Genomic DNA, 19608 nt, shown 5'->3' with positions numbered 1-19608 from the left:
CTTTGCCCTAATGGCTCTTCTATCCCCATGGACCTGGGATCAAGTTCATAGAACACAGAAATAAAATACTTTTATTAAGGCAAAGGCCAAGCTGGCCACTTGGGACGAGGCTGAGGAATGTGAAGGGACTGCTCTGGTCCTGAGCCCGCACCCCAGCACACTGCCCACACCCCAGGCCAGGAGGAGCTGCAGTGCTCAGGCATACATCTGGCTCTCCCTCTCCACAAAGGTCTGGAAGAGCCCACCCCACTCCTGAGGTGGTGGGGCCCGCTGCCCGGCCAGCAGCCCCCTTGCAGCCTCCAGGCCTTCCTGCTCCAGGGCCCGCTGTTTCTGCCGGAGCTGCTGCCCTTGATCCTGCAGGAAAGGCAGAGATGATCCCTGGGCCGAGCTTCCCTTGGGGTGAAGGGGAATCCCTTGCAGGAGCAGGAGAAAGGACAGGCCACCCAGAAGTCTTTGAAGGAGGAACCTTCCCTCTCCAGCTCTGGAGTCTCTCTTCCACTCCCAGGCCCCTCTGATGTTTTCAGAGTCCCAGTTGGGGGTAGGGGAAATGAGTCATCCTCCTAGGTGGCCTCTATGCCCTGGGAGTTACCTGCTCACTCTCCATCAGCCCCAGGGCTATCTGGTGTCCCCGGTAAAGGATGTGCCGGCGATCCACCTGAGTCTGGAATCGGGGCAGGGTCCGAGCAGGGTCCTGTGCTCCAAAAGTTGGGGACAGCACTTGGGGGGCCTGGGCTCCCCCCACTCCAAAGATGAATGGTTTAAACACTGACCTAATGGGATGCGGATATAAGGATGGAGGCACATCATATCCCTTAGTCTCCTGAGCAGTACACGCTCCCAGCCATCACCACCCTCACCTGGAGGGGTCTGGCGTGGCTGTGAAGAAGTGGACGCAGGGCTGTGTGGGGTCCCGGGGCAGAATGGACACCATGCTGGCTGTAGTGCGGAAGCCTCCAGAATCCATACAGATGCCACTCTCCTTGTTCCTAAGGATGCCCATCATCACCTCTGCTGTGATGCCCCCTGCCAAGGAGGAGAGCAGGGGGTCCTCCAGCCACAGACCAAGCCCCCGAAGCTGGGGGAGGGGAAAGCAGCTGTCCCCCACCCCCATCCAGCCACTCACGAACCTTGCTCTTGCCCAAGCAGCTCCCGCCCAATCCGGAAGCGGGCCTTGGCAGCCTCCATGCGCACAGGCTGCTGGATTAGGGAGAAGACCTGGGCGAAGTCAAAAGTCCCCTGCCCATCCCACCAGCCCTGGGTCTGAGCATGGGCCCGTAGCTCGGGGTGCTCAGCTGAGATGTCTGTGCCAATGCTCAACTGGTTGGAGATGTTCCGGGCCCCCTCTGTGGAGGAAATAGGGAAGGTGTTCATTTATTCATCCTAAATATTTGATGAGCACCTAGTGTGTGCCAAGCACTGGGCTAGGTGCTGAGAACACCACGGTGAAGGGAACAGACCTGCCCTCCTGGAGCCTACAGCGTAGTGGGGGAGACAAACACAACAATCACAAACATCAAGGTAAGCTCGCAGTATGGTGAGCACAATGAAGAAGCGGGACCTGCTGGTGTGAAAGTGGGAAATCTGCCCATCCAAGGAAGCCCAGGAAGGCTTCCCAGAAAAAGTGGCAAGCTGAAGCATGAGATGGCATTAATCAAATGAAAGAGGTGGAGAGGTCCCGAATGGGCCCATTTCCCTGGATGTCCCAGCCACCCCTAGAGGTTTGCTCCTGGACTGGGGCCTCTCCCTGCCTCCACCATGTCTCCCACCCCCACCCCAAGGTTGGCACAGGGGAGCACCAGTGCCTAGTCCCTCACCCCGGATCCTCTGGGCAGCCCACAGCCGCCCAGCTGTCTCCAGCACCCACGCCTCAGTCCGGTCAGCCAGCAGGAAAGTGTTGTGGTAGCAGAATGGCGTGGGGTCCTCCCGGCAGCTGCCCCCCTGCCCATAGCGCTCCAGCAAGCCTGTGATCACATGCAAGGCTTCCTGGGCTGAGCTGCCCCGTTCTAAAGCCAGTCTGCAAAGAGGGCCAAGGGAGAGAAAGGCCATGGGAGTATCAGGGACTGATGGCACAGGCTCCAGTGGGCAAAAAAGGCCAGAGAGGTTAGGCAGGCAGCCCAACTCACTCAGCAAGTCCACTGGCATTGATGATGTTAAGCACAATAAGCCAGTTGTTTTCAAGCTGTGCTCTGAGGGTTTCACGAAGAAATCCTGAGAAAAATGCCCTGAACCTCCAATCCCTTTTCAGTCAGTTAGTCCATTTTTATTGACTTTATAAACTGGGACTCCACATGAGATTTCATTGGAAAGAAGTTTTACTTCTATTTAAAAAAAAAAAGTTTAAACTGTTGCCTTATTTCCGGGGTCAGGAGAGGCCAGAGATGGCTGCATTTGGGGGCTCCTAGTCAGACTGTTACCTTGGTGGCATAGTGGTTAAGTGCTACGGCTGCTAACCAAAAGGTTGGTAGTTCGAATCCACCAGGTGCTCCTTGGAAGCCCTAGAGGGCAGTTCTACTCTGCCCCCTATAGAGTCACTGTGAGTCGGAATCAACTCCACTGCAGCAGGTTTGGGCTTTTTGGTTTTTTAGTCAGACTTTGGGGACAGGGCTGAGAGAGTCCAGGAGGGGCAGGGGCAGCCTCTCAGGTGACGGTGTGAGGGCTAAAAGGGACAGAGAAGAGGCCCCTGTGAACCAGGCCTGGGGGAGAGGAGGATGGGCCAAGGCCAACACTCAGCCTCCAAATTTGTGTGCAGGGAGATGGGGGAGGCAAGGCCCGCACCTGAGTAAGTCCATGCCCAGCAGGGCCTCCCCCTCCCCAACTGGCTCCTTGGTCCACACGGCCTCGTTGCCAATGCAGACACCATGCTCATTCGCACCCATCTCGGCCCCCCACAGCCAAGAAGGGCGGCTCAGGATCACAGCATGCGTCTTCGATACCTGCTCCACCTCAATGTAGGTGCACTGGAGGTGAGGGAGGAGAAAAGGGGAGCCCACTCAGAAAAGAGAAGGTACTACAACATACTAGCACTGTGCCAATCACCTTATCCATCCCTTTGAGGAAGGTCTTATTATTCGCAATTTACAGATGAGGAAACTGAGGACCACAGAGGCTAAATCATCAGCCAAGGTCCAGGTGGGTAGGCTCAAAGCTCATGCTCTTTCCAGTACATCTGGTGGCCTCCCAGGTGGGGGGAGCAGAGGAGGAAAGTCTTAGAAAAATGCCTGGATGTGCCACACCCCCAGCACCCCATAAGGCCTAACCCACCTGGAGCCGGCTCCCAGGGCTGTGCATGGCCGCAGGTACAAACACCACCTCCTGCACCTCATCCCGGGGTCGGTCGGAGTTCTTGGCAAAGATCACGGCTGGGATGGCAGAGGCTGGGGGCACCGAGACAAAGCAGTCGCAGGAACATGGGGTGTCAGGGGTCAATGATGCCATCTGGGGAAAGTTAGGGGTGAGTGTATAACCCCCCATGCCACCTCCGCACAATCCTGGCCATGGCTCAGCCCTGGGGAGCCCCCTCTCCCAACACATGCAAACAGACACGCAGGGAGGAAGACACTGCCCTTGGGTTCTGTACACACAACAACACAGGCACACTCCAGGTGTGAGCGCCAGCAGGTGGCCGCAAACCTGCACACCCCCACGGCCCTGACCCTAACGGGAGTCCTGGCCCTTGCATGCAGTCGTCAGACCATCTCTGTGGATATCTCACCTGTCTCTGAGAGTCCAAAAGTACACCCCGGAAGCCGGTTCCCTCCTCCATTCACCCCTTCCTAGCTTTCTCAATACTGTATGCCCCTCACCCTCTCTCCCTCCAGGAACCCCAGCTCTGTCCCAGCCGCCACCTCCACCGCTTCGGGTCTGGTCCGACCCATTGGGCGGAGACTCCAGGTGACCTGGAAGGTCTTTGGCCCCGGGGGCGGAGCCGGCACCGAGTACCTGCAGTTCATCCATGTTCCACCAGGGTGCGCGCCTGCACCACTTCTTGGAGCGGAATCGGCCTTCCAAGTCCTACCTGGCTTTTCGCCCTTCCCTGAACAAAAAGTTAAGGCCTGAACAAAAGTAAAGAGGAATTCTTGGTGCTCACCCAATGGGGTCACTGTGGGTACCTAGAGCTGGAGGCAAAAAGGAGCCCGAGTGATAAGGAAGGAAAGAAAAAACAGGCTGATTTGTTAGAGTGGGGACTGCTGGGGCATTTAGAGGTTAAAGGAGAAACTTGGCTACGTTGATCCTTGTTTTAATACCAAAGGCACAATCCTAGGCTGGTGGCCCAGGGCTAGAAGATACATGAGTGGTTACAGGCCAGGAGGTACAGGGATAAGCCCCGTTTGACCTGAAAAGGCCAACTCTGTCCCACAGTGCTCAAATTCACTGGAAGACAGCTTTGAGGGGAAATTTAAGAAAGTTCTAGCCCAAAGATTTGGTGCCTTTACATATAGTGAAACTGAAGCAGCAAAGGAGAAGTCTTGGCCAAGGGGGTACAGAGTGGTGCAGAAGTAGACCTCGATCCCAAATGTTCAGATTTCCAGGTCGTTTTCCTTTACAAACTGTCGCCATAACCAGCATTTAAGTGAGTGCATCTCACTCCCTTTTGCTCCATGGAGTCCCCCAGGATTGGGGCAGGGGAGATGCTGCAGATTATGTACTTCTTCCACAACGATCCTGTAACTGGCCAGGGCTGCCACTCAGAGCCCTGGCCTTGGCAGCCATGCCCCTGGTCACTCCTGGGATGGGAATGAAGGCAGAGGGAAGGCAGCTTGGCTTCCCCAGCAGGTAGGGAATGGCTGCAGGAAACCTGGCAGGTAAGGCAGCTGAGGATCTGAAATCTGAGATGTTTTCCAGTTGCCTCTAGGTGTACAAGACTGATTCCCAAAAGGATGCTAACTGTCTCCAGGTAGATACGTTCAGAAAAGGGGCTACAACTTGCAGAGAAGAATGACCTAGAGGCAGGCTGGAGGTGGGGAACAACAGGCAGGGAAGAGCAGGGAAGAGCGTGACCTGGAACTCCGCAGACCAGCATCTCGTCTCTGCTCCTGCTGCACATTTGCTGGGTCTCTGGGCAGGTCCCTTTACCTGAAAAGGCCTCAGTTTTCCCTGTGGTAAATTGATGACATCAGACTAGATCGCTGGTTCTCAGCTACAGGTGGGGTGAAAGAAAAACTTGTTGCCGTCGAGTTGATTGCAACTCATAGTGACCCTATAGGACAGAGTAGAACTGCCCCATAGGGTTTCCAAGGCTGTAAATCTTTACAGAAGAAGACTGCCACATTTTTCTCCCAAGGAACAGCTGGTGGCATCAAACTTCTGACTTTTCAGTTAGCAGCCAATTGTTTAACTAATGTGCCACCAGGGCTCAGCTGGGGTGAGGAGGGATTTTTTTTTTTTTTTCCAACCACACATAACTCCCACTGTCCAACCCAATACTCTAATACTGTGCTACTCAGTGTGGCTTGTGGGGCTGTCAACACTGAACATCCTTGAGATAAGAAGTGAGAAACCTCCAGCCTCCATTTTGATCTAAATCTTTCACCTCTTCTGTGACCACCTTTCTTCTTCTTGTTTTGCTGTTTCCCATTCTTTCTTTCTAGCCATTATCCTCTCTAGATAGCTCTTATTTCCACTCTGTTTCTCCTTAGGTTGGTCATACTGCATCAAAGTTTTTGTGCTTTGGAAAAATATTTCGTTGTGGTGAAAACATACATAACAAAGCATACACCATCTCTACAATTTCAGTAACGTGTACAATTCAGTAACACTGGTTACATTCTTCAAGTTGTGCAACCATTCTCGCTTCCTTTTCCAGATCATTCCACCGCCATTAATATAACCTCAATGTCCCCTTGTGCTTTTGCTTTTTAAAAAGTGTTTGTCTTCTAATAAGTGACCTTTGTCCTTAACTTTAAAAAAAAAAAATGTGTGGCCTGTGGACCACCAGCATCAGCACCACCTGGAAGCTTGTTAAAAATGCAGAACCTCAGGCCTCAGCCCAGACCTCCGGACTCAGAACCTGCATGTTAACGAGACACTTCAGTGTAAAGTTTAAGAAGCATTGCTCTAATATACCCCTGAAAGGGCGTAAGTGAGTGGAATGTTGAGGACTGAATTGAGATATCTTGAAAAACTCCACAAGTGATTCTAGTATGCCTCCTCCCAGGTAGGAACAAGTGGACCATTGATTTCTAGGATTCTTTTCAGGTCTACACGGCAAGGATGCTGAGCAGTCAAGCTCATTAGGGTAAATGAGAAGGTGAAGGCTGCTTTTGATGCGAGGTTGGGGAGAGCATGTGAGCTTGCCGTTGGATGTCATTCCAGAAGCAAGCATCAAGGCTGGGTGCTGACATAAACATGGGCACCCAAAGGCGCCTGCAGGAAGCCGGTTCACCTCCTTGCATTTCCCCAGCTGCCCGCTGTGGGGCAGGAGCAGGCAGAAAGAGAGGCGTGGAGGGGCCCAGCGCAGCCCCAGGCTGCGGTTCCCAGGCTGCATCTCACGTCACTTTCCCATACCAGATCTCACTCACCCACCCTGGAGGGATTCTTCTCCCACTTCCAGGAAAGGGGAGAGAGGTTGCCCTGTGGGTCAACCCTGATGGTCTGATTTCCCTAACCCTCTCCTGGCCCCTCTGGGATTGTCCTGCCTGGCGCCACATCTGAGGGGTTAGAGGTGGCCTTGGGCTCTGCCAGGGGGGCCAGGCCAGCCAGGCAACATTGCTGCTGGGGCCAGCGAGAGTCAGAGCCCCACCAAAGGCCCCCGCTAAGAATGCAGGTCAGCGGGAGGAGCTGCGAGGCGAGGAGGGGAGGCCCAGCCCTGCCCAGACAGGCCCAGCCGGCCCCACAGCTGCCCTTCTGTCCCTGGCGGCAGTGATGGGGGGAAAGGAGGAGAGGACTCATCTGGGTCCTGGGGTCCAACCTCCCCCAGAGCCAGGAAGACAAAAGGGGAGCTTCCAGGAGTGGGGAGAGTATGATGAAGCCACAGGAAAACCCAGCTTCCCTTCCTCCTCCCAGGCTTTTAAATCTAGGAGCAAATGGATACAAACAATTGGCCCCCAAACTGGTCTGGTTTCCTCTATAATCCCTAAATCATTCTGATGCCCCCATCCCAAGGTGATCTTCAACTTTGTAACCCCAGACACTTCCAAACAAGTGATGCGATGGGCCAGCCTGGGTACCATTGGCTCAGAGAAATTAGGTAAGGATCATTGTTGTTAGCTGCACTGGGCCGGCCTCCTACTCATAGTGACCCCATGTTTTACAGAGTAGAACTACTCCATAGGTTTAACCAAACAAAAAACCCAGTGCTGTCGAGTCGATTCCGACTCATAGCGATCCTATAGGACAGGGTAGAACTGCCCCATAGAGTTTCCAAGGAGCACCTGGTGGATTCAAACTGCTGACCCTTTGGTTAGCAGCCATAGCACTTAACCACTTTGCCACCAGGGTTTTCCATAGGTTTAGAGTGGAGGAAATTGGGGCCCCACCAAGGGAGAATAATAATCTTGGCAAAAAAAGATGGGCAGGAAAAAGAACACAATACCCTACCACTGCCCTCTCGAGGGCCGAAAACTGACCCTCCATCAACCTTCCTAGGTGTGGGTCTCTGGAATTGTGAAGTTTTCACCCATTTGACATTAATTATGCACCGACTATGTGCTCGGCATTGGGCAACTTGGGAAATGTGTACAGGTGGGCATTCCTGCATATCTCTGAGGGCGCCAACGGGTCCAGTGAGGGTGTTTGTGCACACCATGGTTGTGTAACTGGCAGGTCTGTCTCTGGCTGTGTATTGCAGTAGGAGCCTTTCCCTCATATTTTCCAGCTGGGCGGGAGCCCATCAGATATCTTGGCTGCCTTTCATCACCTTGTCCCTGATAGGGATCATCCTGGGTGAAGAAATCACCCCACCTTGCTCACAGCCAGAGGGACTGACTGACTTGCACACCCCCACGGGGAGGGGTAGGAGAGCAGAGGCCAGCTAGCTCTGGGAGGCAGGGAACCTAGGTCCAAGGCAGAGGAGAGAAAGGAGGGGGCTTATATGTGAAGGAGGAAAGAAATATCTAGAACCTTCCCATTCCCACAGGTGAAGACGAGGGCGGGATGGTCATTCCAGAGGGAACTCCTCCCTTCTTCTGCACCAACCACCTCCGGGGCAGGATCAGATCCTTCAATCAACTCAGCTCAGCCCCATCCAAGCAGAGGTGAGGCTGCGTAGGCGATGCAGGATGAAAAGGATGTGTCCACCCCACCCTGCAGCCCAGACCTGGTCCTCACTGCTGAGGGACACTGAGTCGAAAAGGAAACCAAGCTGGAAGACAAATGAAGCAACGATGTGGTTGACAACTTTATTGTGGCATAAAAAACACAGGCTGTTTCTTCCTCCTCCTCCTCCCCCCAAAGTGGGTTCACAGCAGTTAAAGAAAAAAAACTCCTACATTTCTCCTCTAGGGGCGCTGCCTGGAGGGTCAGACAGCCAAGCAACCTAGATCTATAAAACAGGGGAGCAGAAGAAAACCTATTCAAAGCTCCCACCCATACACCTTAGAGAGCTCGGGGCCTCTATGGGAAGGGGAACATCCACATGCCTTCCCCCACCAACACCCACTCAGGAGTTCCCCTTAGAATGGTCACTAGAAAAAGCTGTCCCAGTGACACAAAGAGGGGGTGGCTGGTTTCGATGGGTGGAGGAGAAAGGCACCCCACACCCACAGTGCCCTCCCTTTCTCCCCGCTCTCCACCTGGCCAGGCCACCTGCAGGCACTGTCAACTCTCCTCCTGCCCCCAAGGAAGGGGACCTGGAGTTGGGGTAGGAGGTAGGGAAAAGAGGGAGAATAAAAAAAAGAACATTACTTCTCAAACTACCCCAGGCCCACGAGTCCCTCAGGGAGAAGGGACATTGTCCCTTTTAAGGAGGGCCCCTTTCTACACAAACATGTATTCCCACCCAGAGCCCAGCTACTACTTCCTACAGAGCTCCCTGTCCCTGGACTGGGCTCCGGCATCCCCAAGGGAGGAAGAGATGCTGTGGGCCTAGGTCCCAGGACCTTGGATGGGGTGAACAAGACGGGGTCTCCCTGGCTGGAGACCTCAGGCTCAGTAGAGAACCACGCACACACCACGCACACAGGCAACACACATAGATACATACACAAGCATACACATGTCCTAATATTAAATAAAATACCCTTTGCTTATAACTTAAAAATCAATACACAGCTAATCCCCACATAGGACTGTGGGTGCGCAAAGAGGGGCAAAGGAAAGGGGAGGGAAGGAAGAATCTTAAGGCCTGTCTACCTTCAGTGCGGGAAACCCCACTAGCTCCAGGGGCCTTCCCTGTATCAGCTTCTTTCCCCTCTGCCTGGCTCAGCCCCCACTGGGCTTCTCCCCTCCGTCCCTTCCCCACCCCAGGATCATAATAAAAATGTATTTCTAGCATTTCTTGGAAACTCTATGGGGCAGTTCTACTCTGTCCTATAGGGTCGCTATGAGTCGGAATCGACTCGATGGCACTGGGTAGCATCTAAAGAAGGGAACAGGGATGGCTCTCTGGACATCATCTCAGAAGGCAGAACCCCTTCCAGTGGGAGAACAACTCCTTCATATGGAAGGGGAGTTTCCCCCGTGGGAATGGGGAGGAGGGAGTCTCCTAGCTCCCTCCTAAAACCCTCAAAAAAACCCAGTTCCGTCGAGTCGATTCTGACTCATAGGCCCGTAATTCATCCTCAATACACTCTACGGGGAACAAGGGATATAGGTGGAAGGGAAAGGCCACGTTAAAGAAAAAGTGGGCTTAGCTTCTCAGTGAGCAGGGACATGGCCAGTCAGGGGCAGTCATGATTCAAAGAGGGGACCACTGAAGGTCTCTCTGCTGGGACACCCCCAACTAGCTGAGGTAACCCCCTTCCTTTCATCCCAAAGGGACGGCAAAAGATGGGGACCTAGGGTGAGGAACTACATCAATTCTAGAGTTGGGACTTCCAGCTATATTGAAAACCTCCATGGGGTAATAGATGGAGGAGTTGGGCTACCGAACTTTACTTTTTACAAAGCCCAAGGGTTAAGAACTGAAGCAGAGCTGGAGAAGGAAGGAGTTAGTTCCTTCTGTTCTCCCACCAAATCCCCCTTCTCTCACCTTAGGGGAGGAATTCCTCTTCACCCCCTCTTCCCCGAGGTGGCTCTCCCCTCCACCCCACAGGTTTGGCTGGGAACCTGTCCGAGATTCAGGCCCTCTCCCCTCTTCCTTCATGGCTCCGTCAGACCCAGTCTGGAAGGGTTAATAAGGAAGCTCATCAAAGGAGTTATTTCTCCCCAAACAACCCTCCCAACCAGATAGAGACTAGCCCTGTGAGGACCCCCAGCTTCTACCACCCCATCTCAGCTCTCCATCTGGAAACCCTAGGGGCAGAAGCACTATAAGGGGGATGAAAGGGACACACGGCCACTCTGGAGGCACTTTCATGTCCCGGTTCCCAGGTACTAAGGACATGTCCAGGCAGCTACCCCAGCGCCCCGGGCCAGCCCCACTGCTCTCTGCTCCAGGACATCTGTCTCCTCCAGCCTAACCCTACCCGCCGGCCAAGGTAGGGGTGCCCCCCCCCTGCAGTCCAGCGGCATGAAAGAAATAGTGAGAGAAGGGAGAACAGAAGGGCTTGCACAGAGACTCCCTGCCCACCAACCAAACATGCCCCTTCCAGCCCGAGTGACTAAAAACCCCTAGCACCCCATCTCCCTGTCCCTGCACCACTTTTCCTCCCCCTCAATAAATAACCACCTTTCTCCTTCACTCAAGCCGCCCTCAAAAGTGTCAGGTCTGGGGGTTCTCTTTAGATGCCCCAGCGGAGACCAGGGTGGCAGGGCCCCGCGGCGCTCAGTTGGATGGTGCCGGGCCACCCTCAGCCTCTCGCTTGCCTTTGACCCCGGGGGGCTCCGCTGCTCCACCAGCCTTGCCATCGCCTGTGGCCGCCCCGGCAGCCTCCTCCTTGGCGCCCTCGTGGGTTTTCATGTGTTTGGCCAGGTGGTCGCTGCGCATGAAGACACGACTGCAGACTGCACAGGGGAACTTTTTGGTGCCGGTATGGGTCTGGAGGTGGCGCTGTAGCTCATCGGAGCGCGTGAAGCGCTTGCCGCAGAAAAGCCAGTTGCACACGAAGGGACGGTCTCCGCTGTGCCAGCGCAGGTGCGCCTTCAGGTGTGACGTCTTGGCATAGGCCTTGCCGCAGCCCGGGATGTGGCAATTGTGTAAGTGCTTCTTCTTGCCCCCATCTGGACCGCATGGAGCCCCCAGTCGCTCAGCCTCCAGACAGTTGGGGCAGCGGCACACGGTTTGGCCTGAGCTGCGAGGCACTGACCGCCGGGAGCCCTTGGGCCGGGCCGCCCCGTCGAGACTGGAATCCAGCCCCTGGGACTCTGGGGCGGCCGCTTCCAAGGCCTTCGCCCCGTCAGGCGGCCCCAGAAGGTGCTGCCCTCCAGCAGCTGGGAGGAGGTGGTGCGGATGCGGGTGGGGCGGCGGCGCACAAAGCTGGTGGTCTCCAACATAGCCCCCCAAACCGGACTGAAGCGGCCCCGGGTGGCCAGGGGAGGTCAAGGCGCCCTGAGTGTGGGGGAGGTCCATCCAGCTGGTCCCGGGATGAAGGTCCCACCATGAGCCATCCTCCGTGGCCGGGTGGGTGGGCCGGAACCATGAGTCATAATGGTGGGACATGTCCGGCTGCAGGAGCTTGGAAAAAGGTCCTGGAGCCAAAGGACTGTCACTTTCCAGGTCCTCGCAGGTTACCCGCGAGGAGGCCCCTGGCAGCTCATAGCCCTGTGAGAAGTCCACCTCCGGGCCCAGCGGGAGGCTCTGCAGCTCTCCAGGCTGCAGCGGGGAGGGGTAGTCCCCAGCCTCCGGGCTTGTGTGTCCCTGGTATGTTTGGAGAGGCTGCAGGTCCAGGCGCGGTGGGGAGGCGTGAGGCGCGTCAGTGTGCTGGCTGCCCAGAGAGCCGCAGACAGCGGTTAGCATTGCCGGGATCCGGGGTGGGAGTGGGGGCAGGGACGGTCAGGGGCGCCTTAGATGGGACCTAAGAGAGGCAAAAAAGACAAGTAAGGAAAGCAACCAGCTCACTTTCCATTCTAACCCAGATACCCTCCCTGCAAAGTGCTCCTCTCTGGCCTGCCAAGTGAAAAAGAGGAACCCAGATTTAGGTGGAAATTAAAGATCAGTTATGAGAATTTGGGAGTGTGAGGCAGTTCTAAAAAAATTAAAAAAAATATATATATATATATTTTTTTAGGCAGTTCTACCCTGTCCCATTGGGTCGCTAAAAGTTGGAATCGACTGGAGAGCAAGGGGTTTGTTTTTTTTGTTTCTTTGCAAATGTGAAGTTATCAGCTGAGGGCAGAGGATAATGGAGCTCTGCCTTCCTCTAGGTTATCCCTCCTACAGGACCAGCTCCCCCTGGGAGTGGGGCTGGTTCCAGGCTGGTAGGTAGGACACACATTGAGTACTGTGTTTGAAGGACCCCCACCCCAGCTGCTCAGGCCAGCACAAGGGGCAGCGGCATTTTCCCCCTGCAGGCCTGCTGCCAGCCCAAATGGAGACTCTAGACCCATCTCAGCTTCCCCAGTTTAACTCAGGACACAGATGGGAGGAGGGGGCTGGTCTGTTCCTGAAACCCAAAGCTTGAGGTGAACTGCCTTTCCAAAGCCCAAAGCAGGTTCTATTTAGTGAGGAAGAGTGTTCCACTTCTCTTCACCACTCCCGGCAGCTCCTGGCTGGGTTGCCTTGGCCCCACCAAACCCACTCCCAGGCCTGGCTCCCACCCCTTTCCCTTGGGCAGAGACTTCACCTTCCTGGGGTGCAGCTGCAGTGCCAGTTTCCAGGGACTTCCCCCCACCAGAGAAAGCCAAGTCCCCTTCCCTGCCCTGACCCAAACCAGTGCCGGCCTTCTCTCTGGCTGCTACCCATGCCTTTCTTAACCTGGGGGAGACCCAGATGAGAAGCTGGGAGGGGTCACCCTTCCACATAGAGGGTGGTCAGCCAGAAAAGAGCTTGCCAGAAAACTCTGGAAAGTAAAACTGCCACCCCCTTAAGAGATGAAGGATCAGAATGAGGAAAAAGGAGGGCAATAAGAAAAAGCCAGAATCACAGACGTTAGGAGGGAGAATAATAGTCCAAAGTGATTATCTAAGGCAAGGATAAATTTTATAAGCTCCCCCAGATGATTCTAACACACACCCAAGTGTTGAGAACTACTGCTCCAGGCCAACCCTCTCATTTTAAAGAAGAGAAAACTGAGGCTGAGTTTCAAGAAGTGACTTGAACAAAGTTGTACTCATTCAGTCCCCAAGTATGTACTGCACACTGCACGTGTACCTGGTCTGTAACTCTTTTCTTAAACCTGTGGGAACCTAAAGACTCCCCTCTTAACCACATAGCTATGTCTTGAAGGTCCTCCCCTTCTTACCACCTCCTCCCTAAATTTGGGTGCGTCTGAGGTTTTTGTGCCTGGACCTTCTCTGATGGGGTGAGGTAAAGTGTGGCTCAGTGACTTAGGGCAGGGGTTTTCCATTTCTACAGCAGGTCTTAGCCGACACCTTCTACCTCTAGCCGACACCTTCTACCTCTGGGGCCAAGGAAGTAGCGCTAGTTGTCTGCGAGAGAGAGGGAGAGAGGGACTGGGGCGCCTGCTCTGGCTTGGGTGCTTCACCACAAGAAAGAAACAGGGTGAAGCAGCAGGAATGGAGCCTCAGGCCCAGGCGGGGCAGCCAGAAGGGGCTGGGCAGAAGCAGCGAGGCCTGGGACCCTAATAGCTTTTGGCGCCTGGGAACTGCCCCAGGGGCTGGGGGGTGGGGAGGCTTGGACAACCTAGGCTCCAGAGTGGCCAGCCCTACCCTCTCCAACACAGAGCCCGGGAGCTCGGTCCTGGGTTGCAATGGCCTGCCACCAAAGTCTTGGAAAAGGAGACAACAGGGTGCGCACCCCAGGATTCCCGCTCCCCAACGCGGCCAGGCGGGTAGAAACACCGTCATTCCCCATTTCCCGTCCACCTCTTCGGATCATCGTCGCTCAGGTCGCTGGGCCTTTCGTACTCCCAGTCCCCAAGGTTCTCGTCCTAGGGTTGTCCCAATCGCTCTGGTTTCCAGCCTCCTAACTCCCTCCAGCCTCCCCCTTCCGCCCAGTTTTCCCTCGGTCGGGGCTGTAAGATCTTCAAATTCTTTAACCCCCCCCCCGCCTCCAAGAACATAGGAGGCGGCTGCGCGTTCGGAGCGCGTTTCTTGAGAGGGTCCCGGCTGTGCGCACCCCTCGCGACCAGACCCAGGCTCCTACCTGCAGGCTGCGCTCGGGCTCCGGACACCGCCGGCTAGCGCGCTACAGACTGGCGTGCATGGGCCCTGCGCGCGACGACTCTCCGGCGGCGAGGGCAGGAGCAGGGGACTGGGGCCAGAGCCGGCGGCGGGCGGCAGAGGCGGAGGCGGAGAGCGCGGCGGGAGGGCGGAGGGCGGGCGGCAGCCAGCTAGCAGCGAGGCCAGCTCGGCCCGTGACTCACCGCTCTCTGCTGCATCCTCTCCGCGCGCTCCTTTTTCCCCTGCCTCACGGCCCCGCCCACCTCACCTGCCGCCGCCTTTAACCCTTGCGGGCTCGGGGGGACAGGAGGCCCGGCCGGCGAGGAGGGGGCGGGCGGGGAGTGGGGGGGCATCGCTAACCAAGCTGCGCGTCTGTTGGTACGCCCCCTCCATCGCTCCTCCCTTGTCCCCTAGACTCACTGGGCTGGGGGCCGAGGCTGGGTACTTCCCGGGTTCCGAGACCCGCCCTGTCGGGTGGAAAACGGCCCTCGAGGTGGCTTGATCAGGTAGGGGGCGCAGGGCTCAGACCCCAGGGAAATGCAGAAGGGGGCGGATCCTGGGGGTGATGCCGAACCACCCTCAGGGCGCGGATGGCCTCGACAGCCCTCGACCGATCCGCCCCGGCGAGGCAGCGCTGCCCGGAACTGCGAGGAAAACTAGAAACAGGATTTATCGCCAAGTATGTGTCCGGTCCACCCCCAGGCCTAGGCCATGATAACTTTATCTTGGCTGCCCTCCTTCCCCATCCCCCACCGCTTTCCCTACTTCCCTCCCTCTCTTTCCCCCTGGCTTTCGGGTTCTCCCGCCCCGGCCACTAGCCTTTCTGGATGACCACCTCCTCTCCCCCTCCATTCCACTGCCCCACTTTCCTGACTCCACCGGCCCCATTCATCTCCCCGGTCCCCTCAGCTCTCCCCCTCCCTTTCTACCTAGCCTTAGGTGGCATCCCCCAGCCCAAGTCCATTCCTTTCGGTCGGGGAGGTGCTCAGCCTGAGCCCAGCCACTGTCGCCCCTGTGCACCGGCCCTGCAGCCCAAAGGCTGGGGTAGGCGTCTGAATGGCCCTAGGAAGGGATACTTCTGGAAAAAATTGAGTGGCCCGTTGCTACCACACCTTCCCAATTCTCACCCTAATATCTAGACCCGAGGTTCTTAACTTGGGCAAGGGTCTTTGCGAATTTGAGTTCCAGAAAAACAAAAACAAATAAACATACGCAATACTTTCTGGTAACATGTCAGGGCATTCACAGCGCCCACCTAGGAAAGAACTCTTCAAATCCCGGCCTGCTGGGGACCCCAGCAACGGCCAGCCACCCGCAGGTCAGGGAATATTCCCCCCTCCCAGTCCTTGGCTTCTTCACCCTCCTCGTTGGCCTCTGTAAGTGACCCCTTTTTTGCAGGGGATTTCTGATCAATTTTCGTATTTCTTTCGTTGCGCGGGGTAGGCTTCCTCTATGCGCTTCGCCATCGGCGTTTTTATTTCGTTTTTGTTTTTGTTTTTGCAGTCCATTTCGCTCATCCGGTCCGTCATTTAGGCTGATTTAATCCAGTCTCTGCAGCCGCCTATTCCACCACCCCTGGTTAACCGGTCCCACATTCCCCGAAATATTCGAAATATGACTATAAAATAGAGTCCATAAGTCACGTGAAAATCAATCCGTGTGTGGTTTTCTCCAAAACACAACACGATGTCCTATCCAGAGTCCACGTCTGATTGATCTGTCCATCTCCCTCTTTTTTAAGCCGCAATTTCCTCATCTTTACAACGTGGGTACAAGTTGGGAGGGTTTCTAGGGGCTTAAAGGAAATGATATTCCTAAAATGCTTAGCTGTGTTTTCTGTGCGCCCCTGACAAAAGAACAGTAAACGGAAGACATCGTTTTTGTTGTTCAAGTTATTTAATAAATCGGTTCCTAACAAATGTTTGTTGGATTAAGATATATTCACAAAGACCTTTGGACCAGCAATTGAAGTACTTAAATTTTAACTCCAGCTCTGCCACTTGTTAAATTCCTTGTGACCCCCGGGCGAGTCAGTTTGCCCTGAGCCTCGATTTCCTCATCTGTGAAATGTGGTGACAGCAGCCCCCCCAGCCGGGTAAGAAACAGCGGCTTGGGCTTGGGAAGCCTCGAGGCGCCCCCGTGGACGTTGGCGATTGTTACTTCTGATCAGTAGGATTTCCCTCTTCCCGGGACTCGCGCTCCGGAGACGTAGATTCGCAAGAACTGCTATAAAGCTCTGTGGCCGCGGCTAAATCGACAGCTCTACCTATCCGCAAAGTTTCATCTCCGTCTATTCAGTCTGGCTGGTTGGTTTGCATCCCAGTTCACAGCCACGTCCAGAACAGAATTATGGGCTCATGTCAGGAATGGAGCCCGCGAATCCGGTTCCACCGTTAAACCTATGATTCTACCACTTGGCAGTCCCCGCCTCTTCCTCCCGGCCGCCCGCCGGCCTTCTTACTGGTCCTGCCTCAACTGCTCTTAATGATTCTAACGCCGGCGCAGAGGCCTGACTCCATTTGAAGGGGAACCGAGTCCCCCTCACGTTTATAGACGCCAATTTGCCTTATCTTCCTGGCCCCTTCAAGCTTTCCCCGGAAAGCAACAGGAAAATGAAATCCAGCCCCTGATTGGTCATAGCACTTAAGGATCCTTTGACTCTACTCCCCCCTGACCCGCAGCCACCTGGGGTTCCCTAGCAAAGAACCTTCATCTTACTGAGGCCCATCAGCATGAAATCCAACAGTTAACACAGTTGGCCAGAAAACTCTTCAGCATTCTGACTTATGGCATTGCCTAGATTTCTGCCTCTCAGCGCACTACTTTTTCTCCAGATCTCCCTGTGCTTGCATTCCTTTGGCAGAATTCCAACCCATTTGGTTTCCCTCTTGCTAGGTGTTTTCCTACTCAAAGGTGGCCATGGCCTGATGACCAAGGTCACCACTGCCCATTGCCCACACTCTTACCCTCACCTCAAAGTTGAACACTGCTGCCCACTACATCTCTCCCCAGCCCCCACAGATCTGCCGAGTATTTGGACCATTTTTTCTCCTCTCTCTCACCTTCCAGAAAGATAGCCCAAACCCACTGCCCTCGAGTTGATTCCAACTCATAAGGACCCTATAGGACAGAGTAGAACTGCCCCATACAGTTTCCAAGCAGCGCCTGGCAGTTTGGAACTGCCGACCTCTTGGTTAGCAGCCATAGCACTTAACCACTAGGCCACCAGGGTTTCCTCCAGAACGATAAGTAGGCAGATTTCCCAAGTGTCCAACTCCTATCCCTGCCACCCCTCTTCTCACCCCTCATTTATAGTCAGTGATCCAGTTTGTACCCCTGAAACCTCTGTAGTCTCCATGTTCATTATAACCAGCATTTATTGAGCACCTACTGTGTTCCAGGTACTTTACACAAATATCTCCAGTTCTCATGAGCATGCAGTAAGTAGGTATTATTATCTGCATTGTGAGGAAACCAAAGATCAAAGAAGTTAAATGACTTTCTCAAGATTACAGAGCTGTTAAGAGACAGAGGAGGAAGCTGAGTCCACATTTGTCTGCCTGGTATTCCATCCAGTCTCACTCTAGCAGATCCTGAAGGTGGAGGGCACAGCACTCTTAAATTGGAGTCTAGATCAAAGCCATCTACCATCCGAAGTCTAATATGACAAACTGGTCCCATTTTGGATGGCTGGGACAAGCCACAGTCTACACCCACAATCTCTTCCAAACCTCAGCTGCCCTTCATGGAGATTACACTGCGAGAATATCAAAGCTGGTCTGCCTATAAAAATTATCCAAGTCCTCATTTTACTCATAGGGAAACTGAACCCCAGAAAAGGAGGCAAGTTGCTCAAGGTCACACAGCAAGTAGAAGAGGAGCAGGGACAAGAAACTTAGTCCCCTAATTCCCTGTTTTCAATCGATCACACTTCTGTACTCCCCACCCCCACCTCCATGCTGCACTTTGAAGACTGCAAGCTGGTGACCCCTCCACCCTCCAAAAAAAAAAAAAAAAAAACTCGTTTTGAGTAGATTCTGATTCATAGCTACCCTATAGGATAGAGTAGAACTGCCTCATATGGTTTCCAAAGAGCGGTTGGTGGATTTGAACTGCCGACCTTTTAGTTAGCAGCCATAGCACTTAACCACTTTGCCACCCGGGCTCCCTGGTGACCCTGGACACCAACATATTCCTCTTTTTTTCTTCTTCTCCCCACCCGCTTCTTCTCCTAGATTCCTGGGAGACTGGACACAACTGGGGCTAAATGGTTTCCTTTCACTTACCCTTTCATTCATTAAACAAGTACTACCACGGTCCGCGCACTATTCTGGATGCTTGTTCTATTATAAATCGAAATATCACTAGCATTCAGTCTGAAGGATGAGCCCAGCTGAGGATAGCGCATCTATATATTGGTGTACGTGCGTGTTTCTATAAATGTGTGTGCACATTATGCTTGTGTGTACCTATGGGGCTTGAGTGTAGAGTGTCTCTCCTCTCTCCTCCATCATAGAGGGAGTTCCCCATAGGACAGGTACGGTGGTTCTCTCTTAACACCTCTGCAGGTGTTCTATCATGCACGAAGGTAAGTGTGGCAAGTATGTGTCCAGTATGTCTATTAATATTTGCCCATCCTTTCAGCATAAAGTCTCCAATTGTCCATTAGCTGGTGACTCCCCACTTCACTTCTCCCCCAGAGCTCAGCCCATTCCACCCCCAAAGATCTCTAAAGAGTCCTCTTTGGTTATCCCAGTGAACTCCACCAAGATCTCCCTCTTACTTCCCCCTCTCCAAACAGAATCAAGCCTTCTGGACCCTTCTCTATGATCCCCACTTTAAAGTGGAGACCTGATCCTCTTGTCCTCTGTATTGCACAGGGAACAGCCCCCCTTACCAGTCCATGGAGCCCAGAGCTGGCAGCGGCAGTGAGGGTCCAGTGGGGGTGATAGAAGAGCCAAGCTTTATAAAGGAGGCGACAGTGGAGCCAAAGGGGGAGGCGAGAGACGTGGGCAGGTATGCTGCCAAGTCCTCACGGCCTCCTCGGAAGCTTTTAGGATAATCCAGGAAACAGTGGCCCCCGGCTCTCCTGGGGGAAGGGCTGGGGGTGAGATCTGAGGTTCTGAGGTCTGCCAGGAAAAGAGGATTTTAACTGGAAGAGGCAGCCGGGGATCGGGGCGCAGGACTTCCTGCCTTCACCAGGGGTTGGATAGGCAGTGGGAGAGGGACAAAGTGGTTCTTGGGTGATGGAGGAAATGAGGCCATTGTTAGCAGAGAGTCTGGGAATGGCTG

General features: G+C 54.4%; 2 protein-coding genes across 4 annotated transcripts; both read right to left on the bottom strand.

Annotated features, from left to right (window-relative positions):
* Positions 1-30: 30 nt before the first annotated feature.
* On the bottom strand, positions 31-3874 carry SCRN2 (secernin 2). 3 transcript variants are annotated; one of them, XM_049861106.1, is made up of 8 exons: positions 3713-3874; positions 3268-3435; positions 2776-2963; positions 1815-2014; positions 1128-1343; positions 858-1023; positions 590-770; positions 31-354 (listed from the first exon to the last, which is right to left on the bottom strand). In XM_049861106.1, exons 1-8 carry the CDS (start codon positions 3761-3763, stop codon positions 196-198), a joined length of 1329 nt encoding a protein of 442 aa, XP_049717063.1. In that variant the 5' UTR covers positions 3764-3874; the 3' UTR covers positions 31-195. The 3 variants fall into 3 exon arrangements, with proteins under 3 accessions (XP_049717063.1, XP_049717066.1, XP_049717064.1); XM_049861109.1 differs by having other exon boundaries at positions 270-354; positions 590-691; XM_049861107.1 differs by having other exon boundaries at positions 270-354; positions 858-986.
* A 6987-nt stretch (positions 3875-10861) lies between these two features.
* Positions 10862-11992, bottom strand: SP6 (Sp6 transcription factor). The gene has a single exon (XM_049861322.1). The coding sequence runs from the start codon at positions 11990-11992 to the stop codon at positions 10862-10864; it is 1131 nt and encodes a 376-aa protein (XP_049717279.1).
* Positions 11993-19608: the final 7616 nt, after the last annotated feature.

This window comes from Elephas maximus, chromosome 19 (assembly GCF_024166365.1).
Source record: "Elephas maximus indicus isolate mEleMax1 chromosome 19, mEleMax1 primary haplotype, whole genome shotgun sequence".
Taxonomy (NCBI): domain Eukaryota; kingdom Metazoa; phylum Chordata; class Mammalia; order Proboscidea; family Elephantidae; genus Elephas; species Elephas maximus.
Note: the sequence above shows the minus strand (reverse complement) of the source record. Positions and strands in the feature narration are given on the sequence as shown.

Coding starts and splice junctions, on each gene's coding strand:
- SCRN2 (XM_049861106.1), bottom strand. CDS start 3,763: ATGGAGGAGGGAACCGGCTTCCGGGGTGTACTTTTGGACTCTCAGAGA. Junction 2,015..2,775: donor CTGGGCATGGACTTACTCAG/GTGCGGGCCTTG, acceptor CCCTCTTTGCAG/ACTGGCTTTAGAACGGGGCA. Junction 355..589: donor GGCTGATGGAGAGTGAGCAG/GTAACTCCCAGG, acceptor CCTTTCCTGCAG/GATCAAGGGCAGCAGCTCCG.
- SP6 (XM_049861322.1), bottom strand. CDS start 11,992: ATGCTAACCGCTGTCTGCGGCTCTCTGGGCAGCCAGCACACTGACGCG.